Below are 22,657 nucleotides of genomic sequence, written 5' to 3' on the forward strand. Positions count from 1 at the left end.
AAATACTTACGCCTAGGAAAAAAACCTTAACTAAGCTCTTAAAACTAGGAAATACACAAAAGAAATACTATAGTCGATGAATGCTGCGTATCACCCAAGCTGAACTAGGATGGAAGTACTGAAGAACTGTGGAGTTTGGGTACTAGCTGACCTCACACTGCTAACACAGGACCTCTCTCCGTCGCAGCAACAACTGGACTGAATTCAAATACATTGTATGGGCAGGACGCAAGGCGTGGCTAACGGTTGAGGGAAGCAGAGGCGAACGATAAAGAAACAATTGTATCGCTCAGTAGCGCACTTAGTGACGTGCATTAAATCGGTCACTTTTGAAAGTGACGAATGTTTTGAAAAGTATACTCCAAAATGGAGGGAGAAACGGTTAGCTGAGCGATACACAGTGAGTTTTCCACTAATAGTTCGTGGCTTCTCACAAAAGGGAAATGTCGCGAACTGATTCGTGACACGTGTGTACTCATCCTTCAAACACAGGATAACGCTAATATCTGCTCCCTTCCTGCATACAACACAAATCCACTGTTCCCACTCCACCAATGAGTCTGAGCCCACCTCAATAATCATAACCTTCATCTTCCTCATATTCACTACCCAATACTTTAGACTGCATACCCTTCCCTCTTCACCTGCTAAGTTTCTCCACAACATCCTCCTTCCTTTCAATGATTAATATCAAATTATATGTGCACACCAACTCCCACGGTAACCCAGACGTAAAATATGGACAGTACTTCACGCACCAAGGTAAACTAAGGACTATTTAGGTCTACCCACTGCGCGACTTCTGTGGCCATTCTATCAAATGCCATCTCCAAATTAACAAAAACCAGGTAGATCGCCTCTCTTTTTCAAAAGAACTTGTGTACTTACCTGATTATAAAAACAGTATCTGTTGTACTTCTACTTGGCCATAAAACTGTATCTCTATTCCAGTTTTCGAAAAAGGTGAGTGCGTTTGGAGGGGCCACAGACTCAGACAGCAGAGGCCCTTCAAGCGTAGGGGAGGGGGGGGGGCGAAGTGAGCCTATTACCGTGAGACGCTTTAAACTCCACCTCTTCCCCCACAATTTTCTTTTTTTTTTTTTTTAATTAGACCAATATGTAGCCATACGTACTGAGTAATGAATATCAGTGCACTGCTCAAATGTTCAGGATGCAGTATTGCTAATATAGTAGTCATTTTTAAAGCATCAAATATGTATGGTGTGTCATCTTCATGGTATCCCCTGAATCGCGGGCTCCAAAGAAACATATAAGATTTCTTGTAAGTTCTAGGGTGGCTAAAAATTACTATGTGATGACAATTGGGAAATGTAATGACTCTTAGGAACTCGATTATTTTTCACAATGTGATGAACATCTTTAAAAGGTTGCAAGTGAATTTCTGTTTCCTAACTTTGAAAATGGAAATAGTAAAGGTTGTATTTTATTGACTTTCTGGATGATCATATTATGTAAAATGAATTTATCGCTCGTAACAATAATGAACACATCATATTTGAGAGGGTCTTTAAATGATCCATGGTGAGCCCTTTTGCCTAGTTTATTTCCATGGATCTTCATTGTATCTGAAGGGGTCAGCCCCCCCCCCCAAACCTCCCCGTATTTCGAACACTCCACTATCCGTTTTCATTTTTTCCACAAACATAATTATTCCTCTATATCTTTCCAGCATCCTTCATTACCTTGTCTAACGGCTTCGGGCACCTAAAGCTCACACGTTGATGGGCATCTCTTTTCCTCTTAAAAACATTTTTAGTCACACTCTTCAGTTAGTCATTCAGCATTGATTAAGGCAGTCGCCATTATGACATGTGCAGGTACATCACGTGAAACTTTCGATAATTCAGTGACTAACCAAGGGCTACCAGCTGCCATACCATTTTTTATTCTATCAGTTGCTTTCTTCATAGCGTTGCACTCAGTCAAAAGAATGATCCCAGAACAGGCGCAGTTGGGTCCAAGCTATGCCTTTCCCAGTCAAACTCCACATTCAGCAGTTTGTTGCAGAGTTCACTCCAAGCGCTGCACATTCAGCAACAACGTTACTTTTTTTTTTTTTTTTTTTTTTTTTTTTTTTTTACAAACTGTTCGCCAGCTACGAACTGTTCGCCCTGTTACTACCCAGCATTTGCCTAGCCATACTGAACAATTCACTCTTACCATCCACGTTACTGAAGTTGTCAAAAGAATGTCCTATATTCAGAGTTGTAAAATCTATCCGACTTTGGTACTTAAATCTGAGTATTATTTAATTTTTAAATTCTTCACAAGTTAAAGTATCGTGAGGTGAATGTAGCCTACTCAGGTAAAAGTAGAAAGGTATCTTGTTCATAAAGTAGTCACGCACTAAAAGTAAAAAGTTACCACTAATTTCTAAGTCAACTTTAAAGCATAAGATGATTAATACTTTGGTGCCATGCGACACTAGAAGTGAAGAATGTGAGATGATTGAAAAGCTGGAAGGTATCAGTGCTGATGAAGTGTACGCAGAGAAAATAAGTGTACTCGTAGTGGAGAGAATGCAATGTAGTGTTAGTTGGAAATGTGCAAGGATGAGCGGCACTGTGAAAATTCTGTAAAACAGTTGAAAAATGGGAAGGCATCATTCGTTGATGTATGTAGAAGTAGATTTATGTAGAAATGATTAAGTATTGTGGCCATAGTTCAACGAAATGATAGTTGGAAATGTGAAAGAAAGACTGAATTTGTTTTAGCGTATCACCAAGAGTGGAAGAAGAATGTGATTGTGACTTTGTATATAAACAAAGGATATCGAAATATGTAAAAAAAAAAAAAATCATGCTGAGGGCTGTAAGAAAGGTGCATTATACAGAATAATCAAAGAGAATAAATTAATCAGAATGTTTTATGAGTGCCAGACAGAGTGGCTTTAGGAATGGGAGAGGGAGTTTGGATCAAATATTTTCGGTGTCTGTAGGCAACTCTTCACCAGGTGGTCTTCCTAAAAACAAGTCAAGAGGTAGGCGTAACTCGTGGCCCAACATCAGTTTTGCAAGGGTGTACCGCTAGACTTATGGGATGCAGACCGATATACCATCAGCAATGCAAGTAATTTCTGGTCCCAATCTGTTTGTCCATCTATGCAGTACTTGGCCAGTTCTTGTCCTAGGTTCTAGTTGAATTTCTCCACCATCCCAACTGACTGTGGCCTTGGTGGGGTCGTCCTGGTCTTCTTAATCCCCAATAACTTGCAGCACTCATGGAACACAGCAGACTCGAAGTTTCTACCCTGGTCTGAATGTAACTCTTGTGGCATCCCAAAACGACAGAAAAAGTGATCAACCAACACCTGAGTAACAGTCGCAGCCTCTTAATCAAGGATGGCATAGACTTCTGGCCACTTTGTGAGGTAGCCCATGGCGACACATATATACCGTTTTCCTCTTTCAGTGAGTGGCAAGGATCCAGCAATGTCCACCGTGACTCTTTCCGTCGTTGCACAAGCCAGGTACAGCTGAAGAGGGGTGCAACCACGTTTCTTGGGTCCCTTTTTGGCACAGCATATATCACAGGCCCAACACCACTCTTCATCATCTTGGCACATGCCAATCCAGTAGAACCTCTGTTGCAGCTGGCTTAGAGTTTTCTTCACTCCCAGGTGCCCACTAGTGATCTAGCTATGAGACTCATGCAAGATCTCGGACCTCATCTTCTTCGGAACCACCCGTTGCCAATACTTGCTGAGGCCATCGGGTGTCTCCCACTGATGCTTCAGTAGTCCGTTGTTCAAACGAAGAAGGTCCCACTGACTCCAGGAGCTCTTGGTTGCAGGGCTTAACCTGGAAACTTCTTCCCAAGATGGTCACTCTGTACTCCACTGACGCCACTCTAGCACTGGTTGTAAATCTGCGTCCTCCATCTGCATTTTTTTCAGGTCTTCTGCATCTGCCGCTGACCCTGTCACAACAGTAATGGCATTTCTTGCCAAAATTCCCAATTCCCATTCCTACTACTGGTACATTGCTCGCTGTCTGTTTTTTCGTCTTCTCGCACACTATTCATCAAGGTTCTGCATGTCCTTAGTGGTGGGGCCTCTTAGGAAAAACTGGCTGGTTGTTGCCACTGTCTTTTCCCCAACAACTTGTGAAAAGGTGCAGCTACCACCACAACGTCCTTGACAAAACACCGATAGTAGGTGCACAAGCCCAGGAAGCTCCATAGCTTTTTCACGCAAGTTGGAACTGGCCAGTTTTCCACAGCTGCCACTTTCTCTGGGTCAGTACAGACACCGCCCTCACCTACAATGTGTCCCAGGTACTTCACTTCCATCTGAAACTGGTAGCACTTCTTGGGGTTCAGCTTGAGGTGCGCTGCATGGATCCTGTTCAACACCTCAGACAGCCTCTCCAAGTCCTGGTCGAAAGTCCGTCCAAACACAGTTACATCGTCCAGATAGATGAGAGCTGTCTGCCAGTGCAGGCCTTCCGGTATGCAATCCATTAGACGCTCAAAAGTAGCTGGGGCATTGCATAGGCCAAAAGGCATCACCTTTAACTGCCATAAACCCCGCCTGTATGAAAAGGCTGTTTTCTCATTGTCCTTCTCTGCAACCTAGACATGATGGTATCCTACCTTCATGTCCAGGGTGGAGAACCACTTAGCACCTGACAGAGCATCCAAGATGTCATCAGTTCTTGGCAAGGGGTATGCATACTTCACTGTCACTTCATTCAGGGCTCAGTATTCAATACAGCACCTTACTGAGCCATCCTTTTTCCCTACCAGAACCACTGCTGATGCCCAAGGACTGCTAGACTTTTCTATTACCCCTTGACATTGGAGATTCTCCATCACCTTTTCCATTTCTTGCCAATGGGTTGGCGCCATCTTCCGCGCTGGCTGTTTAATCGGGTGGTGATCCCATGTGTCCATACAATGCTCCACCAGATCAGTGCATCCCAGGTCTAGATCTCCTGTGGAAAAGACATTAGCAAATTCCATCAGCAGCTGCCTCAGCTTCAGCACTTGTGAGCCATCCAGGCACTGGCAATTCCTTGAGAAAAGGTCTTGTAAGTGCACTGGGAAATACCCATCTTCTTTGACTACACTCCTATTACAGGTGCCACTCAGGGTCCATCGCATGGCACAGTCCCACAATTTCTCCCTCGTTGATCTTCTGTGGCTCACGGGAGAAATTAGCCACCACAACCGGCACTTCACGTGCACCTGTTTCCACCAGAGTTCTCCCCACCATCACTCTGGCCTTTGTCTTGCACTGTACATCAGGCTCCACTACCCCTAGACAGCTGTCAAAAGAGCCGCTCACCTTACTCTGGAGCAACAGTTCTGATTTGGGAGGTATCACTGTAGTGCAGAGTGCCCTCACCTCACCCCCAGAACTGGCACGTTTCACTGCCGTAACGGGAACCGAACTTCCTCGAACCTTCAGCTTCATGGAGCAGAAATCCAGCTCACATCTCATGGACATCAGATAGTCCAGACCCAGAAGGCAAGGCTCCTCCATGTTGGCCGCATAGACTGGAAGAGTAGCCTCTTGTCCTGCCACTTCAGTCCGGACATACAGGGGTCCCCTCAGTTCTGCGCAGTGCCCAGGTACACCACACAGTTGTTCTGATGACTCAGGCAGATACCGATGATGTAACACATCAGGCTGCTTAAAAGTCTGCTCTGAGGCCTAATCAATCACCAGGGAACACTTCTTTCCGTCTATCCCTCCGTCTATTCGCACATTGTCGATTGCTGTTCTCTTGCATTTTTTGGTGGTGGGTGAATTGGGAAAAGCCGGCTGGTGGTTGCCTCATAACACCAACCTCCACTAGTTTTCTGCTTCTTTCTGATCTTCTGCAGCCTTCTTCTTATCATCTTTTTTCTTCTTCGGACATTCAGAACTGAAGTGTCCCACCTCACTACATGTCCAACACACTTTTGTTACAACCGAAGATTTCCTTGCACTCCTCTGTTCTTGCTCCTTCTTCCATTTGTGACAGTCCTCCTTCCCTTGTCCCGGTTTCCCGCAGAACCAGCAGCCTCCTATCCGGTCTTCTCCTGTTCCCTCTTCCACTTGCAGCAGTCCTCTTTTCTGTGTTCTGGCTTTTCACAGTACCAGCAACTTCCCACAGATTTTTTCCGTTTCACATGCCTGCCCCTTTCTTGCCTTGAATCCTGCACTACGACCTCCCTGAAAAGTGGATGTACTGGACCTGACGTAGGACTCAGATTCTAGAGCCCTGGCAAGTGCTCCTTGCATGCTTCTTGGCTGTGCCTGCTTCACTTGCACTTTCAATTCTGCCCTATCAAGAGCATCGATGAACTGGTCCCTCAGAAGAACAGCCAACAGGTTAGGTGGTGCTCCAGGGTATGCCTTGTATGCCATACTCTCCAGGTTATGAGCAGGCTGCTATAGGGATTCTCCTCGAGCCTGTGCACGGCTCCGGAATCTTGCTCTGTAAATCTCAGTCTGGAACTTGGTCCCATATCTGCACTGCAGCACTTTTACAAGGGTCTGATAACTGTTCCTCTCCATCACTGCCATCTGGCCCAGGATTTCCATTGCAGCACCCTTAAGGCTAGTATCAAGCTGCACCGCCCTCTGCCTATCATCCCAACCATTCTGATCCACAAGTAACTCAGACTGTGCATGGTAAGCTTCCCAAGATACTTCATCATCCAATTCCTGAGGTTTCTTTTTAACTGGACCCCCATTTTAGCCGTACACTTCACTGGTTTGGGGCCTAAAAACTGGGGCATCATAATTAAGGTCAGGACTTAAAACTTCTGCATTCTGATTATTCAACCCTGTAATGCTACCTTTAGATGCCTGGGATCCATCAAGATTCACCATGCACTGTCCATTCCTTTCATATACTCCCTGTACACTAACCTGAGGCTCAGCAGTGCAGTATTTCTCTACGGCCTCAATTTTATCACTAATTATCTTCACATGGTCAACTACATGCTTCAACTGGTTATCTTCATGCTGTCTGCACTCCGCCAATATTCCCCCACTAATCTTTAGCTGGTTGTCTACATGTTGTTTACATTCCATCACATTATTGCTTACCTCATACTTCTGCTGCTCTAGCTTGGCATCTACTTCCTTCTTAAGCTATTGCTGTTCTGCTTTCATTTCCCCCATGAATGCATCTAGCTGTCCTTGCAGCCTTAGCTGTACTTCCCTCTGTTGCTCCTGTAATGCCTCCTGAAGCTGTTCATATCATTCTTTCTTCTTTTTTTTTCGTTATGTGCCTGCAACTATTCTTTGAATTCTTTCTTCTGTGCCTGTAATTGTTCTTTGAGTTCTTTCTGTCCTTCACTCTGTGTCTGTAATTGTTCTTTGATTTCTTTCTTCTGTCCCTGTAAGTGTTCTTGGGTTCTTTCTTCTGTGCTTGTAATAGCTTCACAATTGTTCCCAGGGACATTTCTTCCTCCCGCCGAACTCGAGACCTTGCCTGCACACCATCTGCTTCCATGTTGAAGGTTAGCCTCACTGCAGCCCTAAATAATCCACACTCCTGACACCAGTGTTATATCCCCATCCCACACTGCAACAGGCTCCAACAGCAGTAGTTCAGTATAGGAAGGACGTTGCCCAGTGAGTTGTTCTTCCTATGGTCAGCCTTTAGGTGCACAGTACACAGGATCAGCTGAGGCATTGTAAATAAACTGTGGCTTCTTAAGTTCACTGTCTTTATTTTCCAAATAATTACACTGAATGCTTTCCAGCTTAACTATTCACACAAGCACTTGAGCTATACAGACTTTACTAACTGCCTTTACATCAATGCTTGACAACACTTCACTATTTTCACAAGCACTGGTGATATACAAACTTCACTAACCGCACTTCACTGTTTGCCAACAACACTTCACTGTTTTTCACAAGTACCAATGAGATACAAACTTCTGTAACACTTCACTGTTTGCCAACAACACTTCACTGTTTTCACAAGTACCGAAAATATACAAACTTCCCTGACACTGCATCACACTCAAACTGAACTGAAAACTGACTGAAGTTGCTCTAGTCTCTTCCTCATCCTTATATAACCTTCCTTGCTTCTCCAACATTCTAGAACGTGCTAGTCCTGTACCTGTCCCTATAGCAACAACAGTTACCAATTCGGAGACATCCAAAACATGCCAGAGTTGTCTTACATTACTTATCACTGTAAATTATCTTGCATACAAACTTGAATTACATAATTTAACAAGCAATCACATAAATAAAACATCATACGGAAAAAGAACACAAAAATTTATGCATAACTTACGAAACAACTATGCTCACAAACAGCAGGCAAACTGGCAAATCTGACTCATACCGGAACTAGCCACCGGAAACATCGGGAAACGTCGAGAAGCTCCTCGACTACCTAACTAACAAATCTTGCTTCTTAATAACTTTCAATGTATACAGTATACTGTACAGGTATTGGGGAAATAGTGCTCAATATTCTTATATAAGCTTTCAAGGTACTAACATATCACTGGAGCAATGTCTTTGTTATTTGTACTGTGATCTCAGGAAACATATTCAAGTTGCCTTCTTTCACTTCACAGCTGAAGCAAATACTTGCAGCACACTAATGATATAACGGGAGCACACTAGTGTGCCGTAGTACACAGTTTGAAAATCACTGATCTAATCCATATTGTTTATTCTAGGTTTCCTGTTGAGCATGCCCATCTGCCTGGCCCTGCCCTCCCTGGCCCCCAGGGATGGCCGTTCCCTGGGTACACTGTCCACCAACAGCATGGACCACTCCGACATACCCGAGGACCTATACTGGGACCCGCCATATGAGCAGCAACTGAGTCGACTCTCAGCATACTTTATGCACCTTGAGGTTTGTAGACACTAGGATGTGGAATGAAGGTCTGAAAGTAATTCTGACAATTTACTGTCAAGGAAGAAAGCAACGTTAACAATATGAAAAAGATTGGAGCTGAGCAACATGCTGGGGAGAGAGAGAGAGAGAGAGAGAGAGAGAGAGAGAGAGAGTTACAAGGAAAATATAGTATTTCAGTAACCTTGTAGCCCATACCAAGGAGATACTTCATATTTGCTTGAGAATGCATACCCAATTCACACTCATTCTGTTGTGTGTAAGATCATTTTGAGATTTCTTTGTAACTGTTATACTGTACTGCTGTGAACAACACCTATAGTCAGTTCCAAAGGGAACAGATCTTGTACATGAAGAAGTTGTCACATATGCTGGTGTTAAATCTTTTCACTTCCACCTTCAAACCATGGCTGCTTTTTTAATTCACGTTGAGACTAAACTTCTTTCTGTGACTAGCATTGTCAGCCCCAATCAGCATTTTAAACACCTCAGTGAGCTAATGTTAGTGTCTACTCGCCAGAGTTTGTAATGAAACCGTACCAGAGACCTCAGGTGACCCTGACATCTCGGTCTTCTGATGGATGAAATTAGTTTTGTAGCTCTAGCCTGAATATTTCCGAGTCGATCTACGGTATGTCTCCTGAGTGTAGGTAACCAGAGCTGCACAGCGTACCTTCCTGAAACAGCCGTATTAAGGAACTGTAGAGTGTAAGAAAAATCTGTTTGCATCTGTAATGAAACTGCCTAGCAGTTTCTGAGCATTTTTTCTCGTTTCAATTTACTGTTTGGAAATTTTAGTTCATTACTGAAAAGTACACTCAGGACCTTTCCTAAATAAATCATCCTCATAGTTCTCCCCACAAGTGAACAGTTTGACCTGGGATTTGCATAGCCAGTATACATCATCTTGCACTTCTCCAAGTTAAATTGCATGAACATTGTCTCAGACCATTTCCTAGTCTACGCAAGTCTAGCTGGAATTTTAAATCCCATCAGGACTGCTTACATTTGCTGTGAGTCTGATGTCATCTGCGAACTTTACAGAGTAACATCTATGTCATGGATATAATGATGGACAGAAATGAACCAAAGATTAATTCTTTTGGAACTCTAAAAGTGACTGAAGCCCAGTCAGAAGTTCCGTTGATCTTTACCCGAAGTTTACTATCCGTTGGTCAATTTTCTACTCAGAGTACAACCTCACTATTCATACTGTACTGAGTGCATCCACTTTTGACATTAGTCTGAGGCAAGTGATGAGTAAGGATGGAGGTTTGGAGGGTGAAGTGCTTGAAAGGGTACAGCAGGGAAGAAAGGTTGCTGGTTCCTTAAAAGCAGTGATAAGAAACAGGGAAGTGAGCATGGAAGTAAAAAAGTTACTACATGACAGTATTGTGATACCAACTCTAACGTACGGAAGTGAAGCTTGGACATTGTTGGAAGGACACAAGTCAAGAGTGAGAGCAGTGGAAATGAGTTATTTAAGAGGAGCCTGTGGAGTCACGTGGAGAGACAGGCTGACGAATGAGGATATAAAGGAGCGTTGTGGTGTGGATGTGGATGTGATAGGAAGCGTTGTGAGGAACACACTGAGGTGGTTTGGCCATGTGGAGAGGATGGAGGGTGAAAGATTGACGAAGAGAGTGTATGTGAGTGAGGTGGAGGGTGGAAGAGGGAGGGGGAGACCGAGGATGAGATGGAGGGATGGGGTGGAGAGGTATATGAGAGAGGGGGGTGTGAGTTGGGAGCAGGGCAGTGAAATGGCGGGGGACAGGGCGACTTGGAGGCGATTTGTTTGTGGCCACCCCAAACGGGATTGAGGCGTCTGGCAATAGATAGATAGATAGAAGTCACCTTGTCAAATGCCATTAATTGTGAAGGTCTGAGTAGAGGATGTATAGTGCATTATTTCTGTCGTATTCACTCATCATTTTGTGGAAAGTTCAACCAAGCTGGTTAAGCATGATCTGTGTGATGTGAAACCATGCTGGGAGTCCATAATCAGGCTGTGAATTTCCAGGGATATGAGAATCCTATCAACAGTTAGTCCTTATCAAAGTTTTGGTTAAATGGAGGTCAGACTAACTGAACTGAAATTCTCGGGACATTCTTGATCCCCATTACGGCTGAAGGGAAACACAAGCGTGGCTGTGTGGGGTTTTGTATCCTTGATCCCCATCTTTATCCTCAGTCTTTATGACAGGGGTCACATCTGTTAGCATCCAGTCTTCTGGCATATCCCGTGTTTCCAGCAAATTGTCGAAGATTTCTGCTAGTAAAGGATCTACCTGGTCATGCACGGTTTTAAGAACTGGAAGAATTTTACCTGGACCAGATGACTTGTAAATATTTGGCTTGTCAAGAGTTCTTCTTGCCACCTCATGAGGTGTACATCTGAGGATGATGGAATCTTCTCTTTCTTGAGCAATTACAGATCTTGCTGTCATGAGTATCTTCTAAAGACCTTTGCAAAATAACAGTTCAGAGTGTTGACCATATCCAGGTTTGCGACTTACATGAGAGAGAGAGAGAGAGAGAGAGGGGGGGGGAGGGAGATCTATAATCCTTAGCAAAATAATTGTTTAGAGAGTTAACCATATCCAAGGTTGAGACTTACATGAGAGAGAGAGAGAGAGAGAGAGAGAGAGAGAGAGAATGGTCACAGTAATAATAATAATAATAATGATAACTGAATACATATTGATCTGAACTTCTTCCAGTTGCCAACTCTGCCCTGCCAAGAGAGACTGATCTGTGAGCTGGCCTCAGATCCCGTAAAATTTTCACCTGTTGGACAAATCTTCATGAAGGAACTCAGGTGAGTGAATCTACATGAGGGTTATTGTGATTATTAAAAGGTTTTCGATTTCCTGTTTCCAAACTCTACCAACCACATTTGTACTTGTAGTGGGATAAGGATGATAAGGATACTGCAACTACTATGGAGAATACTCTGTGTACTGCCTGATGCCACATTCTGTGAGAATCATCCATGACCAAAGGATCTCCCTGTGTTTCTGTTCCTACTCAGTAATGACCCCTCTTCCCACTACAACCTCCCTCTCCCTGATGTTATCCAGTACCTTAGATCTCTACCTTGTTCTCTCTCTCTCTCTCTCTCTCTCTCTCTCTCTCTCTCTCTCTCTCTCTCTCTCTCTCTCTCTCTCTCTCTCTCTCTCTCTCTCTCTCCTGTCACTCACCATTTTCTCATGTGGTTTACCGTACTACCCAATCTCTTGCACTCCATTCGCTCTACATGGCCAAACCATCTCAGGGTGCTTCTATCTCTCGCCAGCACATCCACACCAGTACCACAGTGCTTCTGAACTTTTTATAAAAAAGCTAATATGGAGAAACTTGAGAGTACAGCAAAGGATGACGAAATGATACCTAGATTGAGAAATAAGCCACATGAGGAACAGTTAGAGGAATTAAATCTGCTTACCTTCACTATGTGTAAATTACAGGGTATTTAATTCAGATATACAAAATCTTCAAAGGACATGATCATATGGCAGTTGAAAAGTAGTTCACAGAAGATCAGTCAAATTATACTAGAAGCAATAAGCATAAAATCATTGGCAAGCATTTCTACTCACACGAAGCTATGTACTTCTTCAACAGAGCTGTAAATATGTGGAATAAGTTGCTTCCTTATGTGGCTAACCCTTCGTGAGCTGAGCCTTTCCAAAGTACACGGGAGGCTGACGGGATCCCACCGGACCCCGAAATTTTTGATGGATTTCTGCCATATGCATAAAGCTACATCATTCAAAGTTTGTGCATATGTTGCTCAGGACACATCACGTGGAGCCAACCCACCAGCGTCCTTTTGTTTGATTGTATTTGTATTCTAAGAAAATTATTTCAGTATGGATGCACTGAACCTGCAATTATTTGAATGTTAGACTGTCAGTACTCATGGGATAGGTTCTTCACATAATAACAAGCTATGGTATACAGTGTGATCCGTAATCATAAAACAGAACTATCCTTATAATGTTCAAATTAGATACAAACATTTTTGTTTTCAGTATCACATAAGTATAAAGAAAACTTACTTTTTATCACGGGAAAACAACTAAGTGATAGTACCTTTCTCACAAATACCAAGAATAGTGACTTCTACAATGTTAATAATAATACAGCAGAATGTTACTGTCAGATTATTCAACCACTTCATATTCATCAACGGCAGATAATTCTCTGCCTGAATTAATATCTTAAAAAAAAAAAATCTGGCTGGTTATTATCTGCCAACAAATTTCTGCCATAAAACATTGATTCTGGTGTTGACATTGTTTTCAGATGTAAAAATCTGAAAAAAAAAAAAAAAAAAAAAAAAAAGTCACACGGAAGGCTAGGTGGCATCCCAGCATACACCACAAACATTTTGTACACTGTCACTCCTAAATGCTGCAAGCTTTTTTGCCCCAAAATTATGTGGATATACAATAATTATATGCAATAAAAGTCAGCGACGAGCAGGTTAGAAAAATAAACAACGGCTTAATGGCATCATTTTAAACACATGCTGAGTTAGGTCACTAAGGGTTAACTGTGGTACAGTACTGTGACACAGTTAACTGCTTGGGTAAGTATAGTATTTGTCCGCTTCTCCCCATCTAAGCATGTGCAGATCTGAATAATACACGTATGAATTAAGAAGTCATCCAGTTCAAAACATGGAGGGTATACCAGTAACCATATAGAGCAACAATGACATATTCCTTAAGATGAGATGTATTTCCCTTGCAAATGAAAACAGTATAGAATTCCGTTCCCTTTCACCCTTACCTATGAACTTTCTATGACAGCTTTTCTGTGCTGCATGGTGTTCCTTCTTCCTATTTCCTGCCAGCTTAAGTTGGAGGGTTTGGTTGGTGAGGGGGGGGAGGAGGCTTCCTGCCTTCCTTTCAGTGTTTTTGGCAGGTAGAATAGTTGCATTAGTTATAATTTATCCTGTTACAAACAGCTTCAAAAGAACTAGTAGGTATGTTGCTGTTTGCTTTTCTTTGTACACCTTTGTATTGTATCTGTCTGTCAGTCACTCTCAGATCATTCATTTCCACATTTCTCATTTTTGCAAATGTCCTTCCGACAGAGTCCAAGCTTCAGTTCTGTATTTTAATGTGGGGATCACAATACTGCCATGCAAAGAATTCTTTACCTTCATGCTCACCTCCATATTCAACGTCATTTTCCTCAGTGCACCTGCACCCCTCCTTTTCCACAGTACCTTTTCTCACACTTCATCCTCCAACCTCCAGTTTTGTTCATCAGTATTGTCCAACAGCTTCAGGAAAAATATACTGTACAGGAAAGAAAAGGGAGCTGTCCCTAAGGAGGTGATGAAGTGGACAATGAGAAAGCCTGAGATCGAGGAGTGGGTGGCTTGAGTGGTTATGGTTATGTATATGGGTGATCACACCCAGGTAAGAATGAATGGAAATTTGAGTTATGAGTTTTCCATGAAGCTGGCGTGCATCCCAGGTCAGTCTTGAGCCCCTTATTGTTTGTCATGGTGCTTGAAGCTCTCTCACGTGACTTCAGAAGTGGACTCCCATAGATGTTGTATGCTGATGACTTGGTGTTGATTGCAGATAATGAAAAGAAGACAGAGAAAAGATTTAGGAAATGGAGGGACAGAATGGGCCACAGCGGTTTGAGAGTAAATGAGGACAAAACAAAGGTGACGATATCTAGGGTTGGTGGTGGTAGGCTACTATCAAAGCAAAGAGAGTGTGGCCATGTGCAGTTTACTACAAAGGTTTGGGAAGACTCTCCATCTTGTGCTGTGTTTGTGATAAATGTGTACATAAGAGATGTAACTGTATTAGAGGTAGACTGCAACTGAATGCAGATTTCGTGTGTGCAGTTTACCGGGGAGAGCATGCAGAGTTTGTCTGGCGTGAAAGGACTGATTATGCTGGAGAGCCTCTTGGGTGTGTAAGGGTTTTGTTATTTGGGGGACGTAATGTTCTAGACGTGGGGCTGGAGCTAGCTTTGTGATTAAGGTAAGGAGTGGTTGGGGGAGGTTCTGGGAGCTGTTGTCTCTCCTGACATTGAAAGGGATCTCCCTCCATGTTAAGGGATCTTCGTATATGCCATGTGTTAGGAGTGTATAGTTGTATGGTAGTGAGACCTGGGCAGTAATGGAAGAGGATATGCGTAGGCTTAAGCATACAGAAATTACAATGATTAGTTGGATGTATAGTACATCCTTGAATGCAAGGCCTGAGGGGGCTAGGATTATGACTGGAAGAGTTAGGAGGTAGGATGAGACTGGAATGTATTAGTGTTGTGATGAGGATGGGTAGTTTGAGATGGTTTGGGCATGATGAGAGGATGGATGATGACAATTTAATCCTGTCCCTGCTGTAGAGACCCGTATACATCTTCTTAGGAAGAGACTTTGACTACTGATTTGAGTAAAGGATGCTCCCAGCTTCAAAAACAGTACTAGGTGGAATTGCTAGAATCATACCATAAGTGAGAAAGTGGAGGTTTTTAAAATGGCTGCCACCAGGGTCTTTCAGGACTACAAAGGCTTACAATTATTAATAGAAATGCAGTACCTGGAAGACTATTATGGGGTTTTCAGGCACGGCCGACACAATGGTGCCTATAGGAAATCAATATGACCTTGCGTAGTACCCGAAATCCAAGATGGCCACCATCCGGACCCTCCCCAAACAAAAAAGTCGTGTATCTTTTGAAAGAAACATCATGACTGGATGATTTTTATGCTACTTATGAGGTTTTCAGGCAGTGCCGACACGATAGTACCTTTAGGCCACTGATTCGATATCACCACATGTGATACCCAAAATTCAAGATGACCACAAATAAGTAATGAAAACTTAGGCATAGAAAAATATTTATTCAAAGACATTTCCCAGTCATACAGATACCAGTACCATGTGAAGCTCATTTCATGAACATATGAATTAATCATGCCTGAAAGATGGCATTTTCACTTATATTGACAGACTGACTCCTGTTTATGACATAAAATTACACATTTGACACCCTTCTTTTTGCATAACATCGCATCAAGCCACACTTACAAACGACTAGCATTCTTTGGGGTAATGGATTCAGGCATTTTTCAGTAGTAGTGTGTCAGTCTCTTTCACGCATCCGTATTTGGTAGGGTCTGTGGCAGGTTGGGTAACATCAAGAAGGCATAGAACTTTACGGACAGAGTAAAATGGTCTCCTGATGTGGCCACGAATTGTGCTTGAAGTTGCTGGCAGGGCTTCCAACGATTGTGGTGTCGGAGCTCGCAGTTGGACTTCCACCCGGAGCCGGTCGAATGTTCGCAATTTGGGTTTGCTCTTCGCACCAGCTCACACTCGAACGAGATACTCACCTTTCATCAAGATCTCGTCAGTGAGAGTGTCAGACTGCAATATCAGCCAAGTAATGCTCTGGATCACATGACAGAGAGGCATGTTCGGTACCTATCTTACTCACTGCATCATCTCCAGTCGATATATGTGCCTTCACAATGACTTTGATAGTGTAGTGGTATATGACACCGTCGCTAACCGGTGCTGAACTCTATTCTCAATTTCTGGGGGCCTCGCTTTCGAAAATATTGAACATAATGAAGCAGACGTGCTACTTTGTCTGTGTCATTGGAAACTACTAGCAGCTGGCTACTTCCCCGATCCACCTCCCATGCATAGTGCATCACAATGTGATCAGCGGCTTCTTCCACATCACATGTCAGCATGTCAATAGGTTCTGTAGTTTCAGAAGGTGGTTGGGTGGACGACCTTCCAGAGTGGAGAAACTCTGCTGACACAATACCATCATCTGTGACGCATCCACCAAGCACAACATTCAACTTCACCATCTCAGGAGTCGAGACGAGATCGCGAACGAGACGCTATAGCATAGTTATGTTGACCGAGGAGGTCCACAACTTGTTCATTTCTTTCTTCTACTATTAGAAATTGTAAGCCTTTATAGTCCTGAAAGACCCTGGTGGCGGCCATTTTGAAAACTGCCATTTTCTCACTTATGCTATGATTCTAGCAATTCCACCTCATACTCTTTTGAAGCTGGCGATATCCCTTACTCAAATCACCAAAGTTTCTTCCTAAGAAGATGTATACGGGTCTATACAAATGAGACTGGACTAAATTGGGCATGAAATGTGAGAAATGTGAACGTCCAGGGTAGGATTGCGAGAGGTAAACCAAAAAAGGCCCGGAATGAGGTCAAAGACTGTGACCACAGAAGGGACTGAACACGGAGGCTGCCAAAGATCAAGCAGCATGGAGAGCCACCATTAGGGCTGATGCATGCAAGCACACTGGAGCTTTTGTAAACGATACGATTTGATACAATATGAGTACTGTGAACATACTTGAAAGCAATGAAGGCACAAGTTTTCCATTTTCTGACCATTCAGCCTAACTGCACACACTTCATGATTTAATTCATGATGAAAACCATAGCATTACTCTTTGCCACATTCAGTTTAAAATTTTATTTCATACACACGCTTCTAGTCTCATTCACCAGACCTTGCAGTTCCTACTTGTGTTCACTTAACACATCAGGATCATCAGAAGACAACTGTACATGCAGCTTCCACACTCTACTCAGTCTCATTAGTGGCACTAGACTTCCACTGCCCTATCGTCTTTTTTACAACACTAGCCATATAAATACTGGATAACCACTGGCATATGACATAACCAAATTTCAAATGAATATTCTTATCAGAGAACTCTCTCTTCATCTTCCACACACACTGCCACTATTGCCCTCTTGTATATTCTTCTAACAACATTCAGCAGTTTCCTTTTTACCCAGTATTTTCTCAGCACCTTCCATATTTTTTGTTCTTATACTCAGTTATATGCTATCTCTAAATCCATGAAGCCAGTATACAACTTCTTTCATGATCATCATCATCTTGACCTTTTTTCCCGCCTTTCCTGCTTTTCACCTCTCTAAATTCTGTACATATCTGAAAGATCTTGTCTACACACTTCTGCCCTTCCTAAAAACCCCTTTTTCCTCAGTTATCCTCTTCATTCTATCAGTAACAGTTCTGCAGTACACTATATTATTCTTGTCATAAGGACACAAATACATCAATGGCTGATACATAATCCTTTTTCCCCTAGTATAAGGGAACTGTTTTATCCGATTTCTAGTCTTCTCTGGCCATTCTGTTTCATTGCTAACTGCATTATGTAAAGCAGAATGCAGTCTAACCACTTTTTATTCTCATATGGATTTTTAGACTGAGCATCATATATTAAAGGGTTTGCCCACACCTTTGTACACTCAGTTTTAATAACACTATCCATTCCCTCCCAACCAGGTTAATCCGTGGACCAGTTAACACCACGGATAACTCCTTAATGTGGCGCTACATATCTGCGGCAAGAGAAGGCTTTGCCCTACCCACAGAGGATTGTGCTCGTGCCTACCCTTCATGCCCACTCCCAACTGATCGCGTTCTGAATATGCCTGTGCTTAAGGTCTGGCAGTACATCTCATCCAAACTCAACCTGCAGCTTATCTAGTGGATAGCTTAGTAGTTGGATATGTTCTGATCTGCCTTTAGCTAAATCGGAGTCCAGGACACTGCAAGCCACACTCAGTCCTTTTCTGTGTCAGTGTCATATCTAACTTATATAAAGGATACAGTAGTTCTGTAGTTGGATCTGTTTAGGTCAGTCTCTGGTTTAATTCTGAGTCTGGCACACTACAAGCTTAATCCCTTTCTGTGTTATTGTCGTCCCTAAGCTCAACCTCCAGCTTATTAAAATAATAACTCAGTTCTTCAGCCTGTTTCGGCGTGTAGCAAGATCACCTCAGAGTTAAGACATTACGTGTCAAGCATATTTCTGTTCTTTGTCAGTGTCATCTCCAAATTAGCTAAGAGACAGCTCAGTGGTCAGATTTATTTAGGTCTGTTTCTGGCTTACATTCAGAGTCCATGATATTACAAGTGAAGCTCAATCTCTTTCAGTGTCAATGTCAGTTTAACTCGGCCATATACGGTAGTTAGTGTTTAAGTTACTTTAGATAACTTGTCATAATTCTAAGTTCAGTGTCCACGTTACTGATGCTTAATCTTTTTGTTGCTGTGGATGCACTTGGGTATTTCATGTATTATACATCCAGACCCATTTTTTTTTTTTTCTAGCAGTCCAAAAATTACTGGTAATTGAGAGAGTACTGGTATTCAACTGTCTGACTACTAGGAATATCCTCACCCAAAGAAAATAATCTTGGGGTAGCCTGGATAACATAATGCATCCACCGAAGGCAAAAGGGGTTAATATGAATGACAGCTCTACCTAAGTAACCTTCAATTCCACACAATAGAAGTGGGCATTACTACAGTGCAGTAACACACTAACTCATCAGGCTTAATTCCACACACGAGGTAAGATGTTATACACTTTATATTCATGCTAGCTCCACAGTATTGATGAAACTCTAATAAGGTCTCAACCATTAAAAAAAAAAAAAAAAAAAAAAAAAAAAAAAAAGCGAAAGGAAGAGGATATTCGCGGGCTCAAACGTACAGAAATGACAATGATTAGGTGGATGTGCAGTGCGTCCCTGAGTGTGAGGCCTGGGGGGGCTAGGTTTACGACGGAAGAGTTGAGGGGCGGGATAGGACTTGAGTGTATTGGTTTTGTGATGAGGAGAGGTAGATTGATGTGGTTTGGGCATGTGAAGAGGATGCAGGATGATAATTGGGTGTAGAAAGTGAGAAATGTTAATGTTAGGGGAATGGTTGCGAAAGGTAGACCGAAAAAGACCTGGGACTAGGTTGTTGAGTATGGCCTCAGGGATAAGGGACTGATTAGGGAAGCAGCCAGAGATCGAGCAGCATGGAGAGTCGCCATTAGGTGACCAAGGCCGAAGCATGCAAGCATGTTTTTAGCCTTCAAAAATGAACGAACAAAAACGAGCGATGACTGTCATAATTCCTATGAAAAGAAATGTTCCTCAGAAATTATTACTAACAATTTCTGTGCTATGAAAACTACAAGCAGTCATAAATATTACCCAACAAATTAGTGCTGTAAAGCTATGAAGATATAGGTAAAGCTATGAAGATATAGGTAAGTTATGAAGATATAGGTAAAATAAAGTTAAGTGCCCATTACTGTTCACTGGCCTCACACAAATCTGCTGTGAAAAGCTCAGTGCATCAAACTAATAACCCAGCATTACTAATAAAAAAAAAATGCAATGCAAACTGCAATGCAACCCAACACTACTAATCATTGTAAGTAAATCTGTATATAAGTCCTGGAGCAACATGTGTCAAAATAATCACTGTAAGCCCTATGCTCTTGATCCACAAGCTTTTTTCCTGTGGTGAATAGTGCCACATACTCCATGATGCCATATTTAGAATATTATGTTAGTAACCAAGAATATATAAACGATTAAACTTAGCATCAGGTATCTCCTTAAATTAAATGCACTGTTTGACTGGTCAGTGGTTAATGATATAACACGTCTATTTAATATCACCATGTATTTCAAAAACTTGTCTGGGGTATAAAACTGTATAAATGCAGTAAGTTTACTATCCTTCAATGCTGTGGACTACAGAAGTCCCAGACACCTTGGAGGGGAACACAGAACTGACTGCTGTTGTGCTGCTGTTACTGTCACAAAGAACTGATTTCTGATGCTATGTTTAAACCCCCACCACATTCATCTTCCTCTCCACACTGGGAGTTTTGTTTGGGATCCCAGTAGTGTTGTATTCTTGTCTTAATATATGGTAATAATGTGCATGATGAGGCTCTTGATGTAGTGCTGCCTACTCCTTCCTTAGTCTTTATCATTCTTTTTCTGTGCCTGCCCTCCTCTCTTCCTATTTCTCCCATCTTTCCTGTCACTTCTTATTGCTTTTCTTTCCTTTACATGTGGCTTTACATTGAGTGACAAGCCAAATGGTTTCCTGTAAGCCAGGAAACCATTTACAACGCTGAGTGGTAACCATATAACCAAACCATACGTGCTCCCTACGTGTCAATAAGTGGGTTGGTGGAGGCTTAGTGCCCCTCCCCGTAAAACAAATAACTCAAAGTCAAATAGCCACCCCTTCCGGGATTATGGCGTCTGGCAATAGACAGATAGATAGATGAGGCTCTTGTGACATTATTTACTTTACTCTTTAATGTGTGTGTGTCATGTATGTATAGGGACTGATATATAAGTGATGATGCATCATTTCTAGTTTATGTTTATGCATTAGTAAGGGCATTGTATTGCTGCTTGAAATTACATTTAGCTGCGTATTAACATACCACAGTTCAGATCCAAGAGGTAGCCAGTTGTTTTTCTATCATACTGCTGCCAGGGACATAGGGTGATCTACTGTTTAAATGATCCAGACTATGGCAGCCGAGCCTCAGGCCCTCCTATGGACCAGACTTCCTGGCCCCGGATGAATAACATGAATTGACTTAGGCTACTGTTTTTACTTTAGGGTAAAGACAATGATTATATAACTGTGCTTAACTGTGAAGGGTAATAGAATATTGTTTAAACCACATTGACTATGAATCCAATACATCAGGTTTAAAATAGCTTACTCAGTATTACAAGTTGAAAACAAGCAGTCATTATGTATTTTTATATTGCATACTGTAATTATCAATAGTGTAAGGTCAATACTTGGGCATTCTTTACCTGCATATAAATCACTTTTCCTACATCAACACTGGTTACAGTAAGTCCTTGTTACATGTTACCTTTTTTACACTAATTCCTCAGTATATTACAGATACTGTATACTGCAACTTAAAGTTCCGTTGATACTTTTAAAGCTGATCCACCAAGTCCCAAAATTTACAGCACCAAATGTATGGAAAAAATTTCTAATAATTTAGGACACCTCCTTGACATAGAACGAGACCTGTTTGTTATTTACTATCGTTCAGCATTGTGAGCTAATACCTGTCTCTTCTTTCAACAACTGAAATGAACACACTTGGTGGTGATTTACACATAACTAGTTTATCAGTATTATTATCTTTATATCATTAATGATGGATTAGGATGTAAATACAGTACTATCTCTTCTGTTGTCTGTTCTGCTAGGTCTTTGGCTAATGGTACTGTTTTGCAAAGACTGACTAACTCTTGATAACAGTGCTAAGAATCCTCTACTGGTCAGAGAATTTATAAAGAAGCTGAAAGAAAGATGCTTGTTAAATTATATTACACAGGGTGGAAAAAAAAAAAAAGCATATGGTCAGAGAGCTAGGATCAGCTTAAAAAAGAAAAGGAAAATGAGAGAGAGAGAAAATAGTCATCACAAACCAAAAATTCCTTACATCCATTTGTCCTTAATCCCCTCAACCAGTTGACATACTGCATAAACTTTGTATTTTACTCTTGCTACCAGAAAGTTTATTCAGCTTAGGAGTGACTGTTCAAACTTGAGGGATCAAACTAAGTCTTCACTGACCCCTTTAATGCTAGCCAGCATCACTGGGAAGCTGAATAAAATCATCTGGAACTAACAAAAAAAACACCACAGTAATATGCCATCAAGATGAAGGGGTTAAGTGGGAGAAATGGGTCAGAGATGATGATGGTGATGATGATGATAAACACTGGTTCTCTAAGAAGCAAATGAACCACCTACACAAATGGTACACGTGGTGGCCATCTTTTTACCTAAGCTAATTTATATGCTGTACCTAAAGCACCGTTTCTCTTGTTACTGCGGAGCTGTACTTAATGTTTATAATGTATTCAGTACAATATATCTGACATTGTACTGTGTATTTGAA

At 42.0% G+C, this 22,657-nt stretch overlaps 1 protein-coding gene across 1 annotated transcript; it reads left to right on the forward strand.

Annotated features, from left to right (window-relative positions):
• Positions 1–2,417: 2,417 nt before the first annotated feature.
• On the forward strand, positions 2,418–18,403 carry LOC145392131 (uncharacterized). The gene is made up of 5 exons (XM_080266582.1): positions 2,418–2,522; positions 4,218–4,257; positions 8,668–8,849; positions 11,570–11,667; positions 18,199–18,403. Exons 1-5 carry the CDS (start codon positions 2,418–2,420, stop codon positions 18,401–18,403), a joined length of 630 nt encoding a protein of 209 aa, XP_080122708.1.
• Positions 18,404–22,657: the final 4,254 nt, after the last annotated feature.

The sequence above is a fragment of the Coenobita brevimanus genome, chromosome 21, assembly GCF_032717465.1.
Source record: "Coenobita brevimanus isolate Jiangsu-jjx chromosome 21, ASM3271746v2, whole genome shotgun sequence".
NCBI classification, from domain to species: domain Eukaryota; kingdom Metazoa; phylum Arthropoda; class Malacostraca; order Decapoda; family Coenobitidae; genus Coenobita; species Coenobita brevimanus.